The sequence below is a fragment of the Enhydra lutris genome, unplaced genomic scaffold (assembly GCF_002288905.1).
Source record: "Enhydra lutris kenyoni isolate GAN:26980312 unplaced genomic scaffold, ASM228890v2 scaffoldscaffold31, whole genome shotgun sequence".
Classification (NCBI taxonomy): Eukaryota; Metazoa; Chordata; class Mammalia; order Carnivora; family Mustelidae; genus Enhydra; species Enhydra lutris.
The window spans coordinates 9,086,746-9,094,872 of NW_019154115.1; the positions used below are offsets into that span (position 1 = coordinate 9,086,746).

The 8,127-nt window shown below is 35.3% G+C and overlaps 1 protein-coding gene across 1 annotated transcript in view; it reads right to left on the minus strand.

The window, feature by feature from the left end:
- LOC111153355 (dynein axonemal assembly factor 4) overlaps positions 1–8,127 on the minus strand; it is a 63,504-nt gene that overhangs the window by 19,061 nt on the left and 36,316 nt on the right. The window contains exon 5 of the mRNA XM_022512338.1: positions 1,060–1,205. Coding sequence (XP_022368046.1) covers positions 1,060–1,205 — 146 coding nt within the window. The remainder of the gene's footprint in view (positions 1–1,059; positions 1,206–8,127) is intronic.

Below are 8,127 nucleotides of genomic sequence, written 5' to 3' on the forward strand. Positions count from 1 at the left end.
CCATGATGAGATTAGTGACCTTCTAAGAAGAGGGAAAGACCAGAGCACAACTCTTGTTCCACCACTCCTGTACCTGATCTTGGAATTTCCAGCCTCCAGAACTTTGAGAAATGTCTGTTGTTTAAGCCACCCAGTCCAAGGTATTTTGTTATAGCATCCTGAGTAAACTAATATACTATTTGATAATGTGATTTTAAACTTCCAGTTTTTAGCCTTTTCAGTTTAACATTACTAGCTGGTAAAGATCAGATGTATAAAAATTTCAAATCCAAATTTCACACAGATTTCTGGGAGTTCATGTGATTATTATTTTACTTTTCTTGTTTATAATATATTTATTTTTCTATAATGAAAAAATATAAATGACTTAAATATTATAATTTTATAGTTCTAGATATAATTTTACAAATAATAAAATTCAGAATTTATTATTCAATAATAAGAAAATAGTTAATATTTTTTAAAGATTTTATTTATTTGAGAGAGAGGGAGAGATTATAGAGGGAGAGAGAGAAGCAGACTCCCTGTTGAATAGAGAGCCTTACTCAGGGCTCAATCCTTGGACCCCAAGATCATGACTTGAGCCGAAGGAAGACACTTAACTGACTGAGCCACCCAGGTGCTCCCAAAATAGTTAATATTTATAAATTGTCATGTCTTAAGGATCTTCGATTACTTCCACAACTTTTCAATTGTGAGAAGCGACAACTAGTATCTTGTAGTAAAAAAAAAAAAAAGCAGTTCTTAGTGCTTATATAACTAAAGATATAACATTCAAAATCCCAGGGCCCAGGAATTTATAAATGAATGAGAGATATTCTAGAATGTCATATTAGAAATACCTGATGATAATAATAATTAGTTGTAATAATATATTAACAAAAATGTCCAAATCCCTTACCAAACACATATGGATCCCTTACCAAAACACAAGTTTACAAATCTAATATGCAAATGATGTATTGATAAATTATGTGGCAAGTGTAACAGTAATAGATGAAATAAAAAAATAAAGCATTTTCATTTGTGATCACTGTAACTAACAACAAGCATATCTACCTCTTCTTCTTCTGCTACTTGTGATTCTCGGAGAGCAGTTGGAAATACTCTAGGGGTAAAGCTGATTTTAATACTGCCAACAGAGCGAGGACCAGGAATACTGTCTTCCTTTAACTTCTCCAAAAATATATTTTCTGAATTTCTTCCTTGAAAAGCAATATTAACAAGTGAGTTATCTTCCTCTCATTTTCTAGGTAATAATCAAACTGACTTAAAGTAATTACACATCAAAGCTACCTCTAAAATCCTACACAAATAAACCAAAGATAACTTCTACTAGAAGGAATATAAAATCCCATCATTGAAAGTGTAGCAGCTAGTTATCTCTTTAATCAATGACCCCAGCTACTTTTCTAGGATTCTCTTTGCTAAAAAACACAGTGGTTTAATTTACATTCACTCTAGGGAAGGGCACTCTGAGTATTTCTACATCCAGTTTAGAAAGCTGTCACTACCAATACTACCTCTATTTCCCTTAAGCTCCTACAGCAGTATCTTCTATAAGCTTCCTTGTGACAGTATAAAAATTTTTTAGCCATAAGAAATTGCTAATGAGAATAGGCAAAGAGTAATAATGAAAAGCTAAAGATAGTTTGATGTAATAATGGTTAAGCCAATATAAGAGAAGAAATCAATCTATGTGTTAGAATATAAACTATATGAATAAAAGGAAGGGTAAATTTAAAAACTGAAAAAGTACAAAAAATATGATACACAGATTTAAAAGGCAATATCGAAACTTAAAAAAATAGATTTTCCACAAATAAAAGAGTAATATCCTTGATATAAAACGAATACATACAAATAGGAGGAAAAAATAAGGACTGAAACAAAATTTGAGTGCAAATTTTCTGGATGTCTGTGGTTGAGGCATCTATCTTCCAGTATTCTATCCATTCTTCCCTCTTCCTTTTAGAGATAGAATTTGAGTTCTAAGCTAGGCATATGACTATTGTCAGGCTAGAATCTACATAACCCAGACTCCCTTGAGATTAGATGTGATTATATGCCAAATCTGAGGCAACAAAATGTGAATAGAAGTGATGTATACAAAGGATCATTTTATAGGTACATCTGCTTGTTGTGGACTCCTCTTACCTCCTTCCCAGTGGCTAAAACACAATGCCAACCTTGGCATCCAGAGATGGAAGTCAAAATGGTGTGATGACAGAGATGGCTTGTATGGGCTTGTAGGATGTCATTTATCAAGCCTACATGGATCACTGTTACATAACAAGTATTAGATTATGAAGAACTAAATTTCTGTCTCATTTGATCTGTAATTTTGGATCTCATTACCACAACTAGCTTTCACCTATCAAATACAATGTCCCAAGAATTTTATATCCAAGTAAACTGTTGCTTACTTATAAAGGCAAAAGACACTCCTAGATATCTAAAAACTAAGTAAATATACTACTTAGCCATCTTTTCCAAATAAATTAATCAAACCAATGTTCCAAACCATGGAAAAATGAAACTAAGAACCCAGGAGTGAGGAAATTAAGGGTAAAAATGAAAAGAATTAGTTTTCTATACAGTGGAGAACACACTAAAAATGTTGTGAATAAGATTCTTAAATGTTTGTATAACAGAAGGAAAACAGAAAAAGTAAAAATGAAGTATATAACTTCAGATTACTATACTAATGATTACTAGGATACAGAACATGAAGGGAATAAGCACTATTTTCCATAATGAGGAATTAAAAATTTATTTTCTTGGGTGTGTGGGTGGTTCAGTGGGTTAAGCATCTGCCTTCAGCTCAGGTCACGATCTCAGGTTCCTGGGATCAAGTCCTGCATCAGGCTTTCTGCTTAGTGGGAAGTCTGCTTCTCCCTCTTCCTTTCCCCCTATGCCATCCCTCTCTCTCTCTCTCAAATAAATAAATAGAATCTTTTTTTTTTTTTAGATTTTCTTTATTTATTTGTCAGAGAGAGAGACAGAGAGAGCACACAAGCAGGCAGAGGCAGAGAGAGAAGCAGACTCCCTGCCAAGCAAGGAGCCAGATGCAGGACTCCATCCCCGGACTCTGGGATCATGACCTGAGCTGAAGGCAGCGGCCTAACTGACTGAGCCACCCAGGCATCCCAAATAAATAAAATCTTTTTTTTTTTTTTTTGCTTTTTTAAAAAGATTTTATTTATTTATTTGACAGAGATCACAAGTAGACAGAGAGGCAGGCAGAGAGAGAGAGGGGGAAGCAGACTCCCCGCTGAGCAAGGAGCTTGATGTGGGGCTAGATCCCAGGATGCCGGAATCATGACCTGAGCCGAAGGCAGAGGATTTAACCCACTGAGCCACCCAGATGCCCCTCAAAAATTTTTATTTTCTTATTAATTTTGCTAAAATAAACAAATATTTTTAAATGTTCATGAAAAACATTAACATAACAACTAGTTACACTAAAAATAGGGTATCTTGCTTCCAAACCCTTACTGTAGAATAAGACAAGTAGTAAAACATAAAATAAAAATAAATTAGCACAGGTTTCTAGAAACACAAGATAAAGTTTTTAAAACTTTTTACAATCTCTAGATAAAATGCAATAAACACATAAAATGCTTGATAAAATATAGAAAATAAATAAAGTTTCTTTTTTTTTTAATAATTTTTTTTTTTAATTTATTTATTTGACAGAGATCACAAGCAGGCAGAGAGGCAGGCAGAGAGAGAGGAGGAAGCAGGCTCCTTGCCGAGCAGAGAGCTCGATGCGGGGCTCGATCCCAGGACCCTGAGATCATGACCTGAGCTGAAGGCAGCGGCTTAACCCACTGAGCCACCCAGGCGCCCCTAAAGTTTCAAATATACAGTTCAGTTTAAAAAGTAAGCAAAGAAAAAGTCTTAATCAGTGATTTACAGCTGGTGTAATCTATAAGCTGACAGAAAGCTGTTTGGAAAGATATTTAGATCTATATCTAAAATACATATATAAAGGCTAAAGGCTGGAAATTTAATGCTGATACAGTTACAGAGGTAGGAAGCTGGAAATGAACCTAGAAGCTTAGAAGGGCTGCTCTCTTAGTGAAAAGGACATATATAAAATCAATGTCCACTGGTCCAGCAAAGTGAAGCCTATTCTTCCTGGGGCTTTGGACAGGAGGAGAAAAAAATATCTCTTGTGAGAAATCAAAACTCTAGGTATTCCTTGTGAGCAATTCTTACTTCCACACACCATAAAACACCTGAGATTTTTTAATATGTACCCATTAAAAAAAAAAAAAAAACCTTGCTGAAGAGGGACACACAATCAAAAACTACAAATTACATGAGAAAACAATGCGGTATAAAGGACAGTAAGCAGACACAACAAACAGGAGGTATGGCTTCTTAAGAATTTGAAAAAACAGAACAATCTGAAAGAGATAAAATAATTTTAAACATGTTTATTTAAAGAGCAGAGACAGGACAAATCCATAATGAAAAATGAAGAAACTAATGACAAAAGAATTAACAACAACAACAAAAAACCAGATGGAACTTCCAAAATGAAAAATATTGCCACTGAAATTTAAAACCTTTAGTATAAGTTTAACAGTACATTAAGCATAGTTGAAGAAAATTTGCAAACTAGAAGAGATCTGAGGATAATATATAGAATGTGGTCAAGAAATACAAAGAACAGAGGAAGACAATAGCTTAAAAGTTCCCAGAACTTTGCTGAAGACCTAAGTTCTTTGACTAAAAGTATATTCCATGTTCTGACTTTATGAAGAAATAAATTTAAAACTGCACAGAGACTAATAAAATCAAAGTACATCAAAGTGAAGAATTTTAAAGCAACCAGAGACAAAGGATGGATTACTTTATAAAGGTTCAATAGTTAGATCAAGAGCAGACTTCTCAGCAACATTAGAGGGCAAAAGGCAATAGAAAAATACCTTCACATTACTGATGGAAAATAACTATCAATGTGGAATTCTACAACCAGCCAAACCATCCTTCAACAACAAGCACAAGATAAAGATAATAACTGAATTTGACGCCCTACAAATCTTCATTAAAGAACTACTAAAGGGGGCGCCTGGGTGGCTCAGTGGGTTAAGACCTCTGCCTTTGGCTCAGGTCATGATCCCAGGGTCCTGGGATCGAGCCCCACATCGGGCTCTCTGCTCGGCAGGGAGCCTGCTTCCCTCTCTCTCTCTGCCTGTCTTTCTGCCTACTTGTGATCTCTGTCTGTCAAATAAATAAAATCTTAAAAAAAAAAAAAAAGAACTACTAAAGGATTTATTTGTAAAGGGAAGGCAATTTAACCCACAGATGTGAAACACAAAGAAGCAAAGACAAATTAAAAATCCATAAATATGCATCAATCTAAATAGTAATGACTGTATAGTGGGGAAAAAAGCCATACTAACGGTGATGACTAAATTTGGGATTTAAAAATAAAGTGAAGTTGGGGCACCTGCGTGACTCAGTGGGTTAAAGCCTCTGCCTTCAGCTCCGGTCATGATCCCAGGGTCCTGAGACCCAGCCCCGCAGCGGACTCTCTGCTCAGCAGGGAGTCTGCTTCCTCCTCTCTCTCTGCCTGCCTCTCTGCCTGCTTGTGACCTCTCTCTCTCTCTCTGTCAAATAAATAAAAAATATCTTTAAAAAAAATAAAAAATAAAGTGAAGTCAACTGATCTCCCTTCCCTCCAAAAAAGTGGACTAAAATGTTTAGACAATTTAATAGAAGATGGGTATCACTGGACCTTACACACTAAACTTCCTTGTAATATTTACAGGAGTGGTAGAGATTAACCTTAATCTTTAATATGTATGTTAAAATAATAAGAATTATATCTATGTACCAAAACAGATACAAAAAATTTAATATTACTCATTCAAAGAACAAAAACAGAATACATACCTTTCAAATTAGTAGAAAGGAAGTAATCAAGAACATTTTTAAATCCAAGGCAGAAAAATAGAAGAAAGAACCAAAAAGAAAGTCTAGTAAATATAAACTACAAAGTAAGATAGTAGAAGAATATCCTAAGACATTAGGATACATTTTATTTATAATAATAAATCTAAGTGGCCCATAGCTTATTAAAAGAAAGCCTTAGGATAAGCACAAATACACACCATAAACTACAATCTAGAAACACACCTGTAACATAATGATACAGGAAATTTTAAATATGAGAACTATAGTCATTCCCATTTTATATATTTCAAAACTAAAAACAAAACAAAATGAAACAAAAAAAACAAAACAAAACAAAATAAAAAACCCACAAAAAAAAACCCCAAAAACTCTCTACAAATTCAAGGGCCAAGGGAAAAAATGATGAGTTACAAAATATTTGCAACTAAACAACAACAAAAACACAAGATTCCAAGACTTGTGAATGTATTAACATACTCTTTAAGACAAAAAAAATTTAACATGCATGTATTAAAATATTCCAAAATTAATGAAAACAAGTTGGACAAAGAACAGAGAAAACCTAAAGAAACTAATGTACCTCTATAAAATACTCCATGCCCAGGCATTTTAGGGGTAGTATAATTAAACCTTTGAACACCAGATATTTCATAGTGAACTAAATTATTTTGAAGAATAAAAAAAGAAAAAAGGTACAATTCCCAGCATACTGAGCCATAAATAATGTTAAGACTTTGCATATCTGAAAAGTCCTTATTCTGCCTCACACTTGATTATTAAGCTGGGTATAGAATTTCACACTGAAAATTATTTTCGCTCAGAATTTTGAAGGCACTGACCCATGTTTCAGGATTCCAGTGCTGAGGTTAAGAAGACAGATGCTAACATTCCCAGTCCTTTGTGCATGATCTGTTTCTCTTCTCTGGGAGCTTTCTCGATCTCTACCAAAAGTGTGCTGAGGGATGCCTGGGTGGCTCAGTCAGTTAAGCATCCAACTCTTGATTTTTGGCTCAGGTCATGATCTCAGCATTATGAGATCGAGCCTCACATAAGGCTCTGAGGGGGGTGTGGAGCCTACTTAAGATTCTCCCTCTCCCTCTGCCCCACCCCCTGGCTCATGTGCTCTTGTTCTCTCTAAAAAAGAGAAAGAAAAATATAAAGTGTCTGAAATTTCATGTGTTTTGGCATGAATAAAAATCTGCTGTGCTGGACATGATAGACTCTTTCAATGTGGAAATTCATTTAAGTTTTCAGAAGTTTTGCAACATTACAAATATTATTTCCTCTCTTCTGTCTCTCCCACTCTCTTTCTTATACCCCTATTGAATGTTGAACATCCAGGATGAATACTCCGATTATTTTAGCTTTTCCATTTTAAATTTTTTTGTCCTTTTTTTCTACTTTCTGAAAAACTTAGAAACCATATTCCAACCATTAAATTTCCAAACTGTTTTATTCTCTTAATATTTCTTACTATAGCCTCTTGTTCTTGTTTAATGATTAAAGGAAGTCTTCATCTCTCTGAAGACATATTATAATTAAGATTTCTTCTGTTTCTTCTATTACTTGGTCGTTCCAAGTTGCATTTTTCTTATCTTGCCTATCTCCTCCTATAAAAGTATAAAAATTCTCTCTAAATCAATGGAGGGATGAAGGTACCTATGATAACTGGGTAGTATGAGAAGTGGCAGCATCACTGTGTGATTAGGGGACAGAAGAGTGGGCTCGGCTCAGAAATTTCCTCTGAGTAAGGAGTGAATATGAAGTTCCTGAATTGATAATCTCTGAGATTTTATAGTGGTGGATCATTTTTTAAAAATCCTTTTAAAGAAGATGGCAGAGAAGTAGCAGGCTGAGACTACTTCAGGTAGCAGGAGATCAGCTAGATAGCTTATCTAAAGATTGCAAACACCTACAAATCCAACGGGAGATCGAAGAGAAGAACAGCAACTCTAGAAACAGAAAATCAACCACTTTCTGAAAGGTAGGACTGGCGGAGAAGTGAATCCAAAGCGACGGGAAGATAGACCGCGGGGGGAGGGGCCGGCTCCCGGCAAGCGGCGGAGGACCGGAGCACAAAATCAGGACTTTTAAAAGTCAGTTCAGCTGAGGGACATCGCTCCAGAGGCTTAACTGGGGTGAAGCCCACGCGGGGTCAGCGTGGCCTCAGGTACCGCAGGGTCACAGAAGGATCGG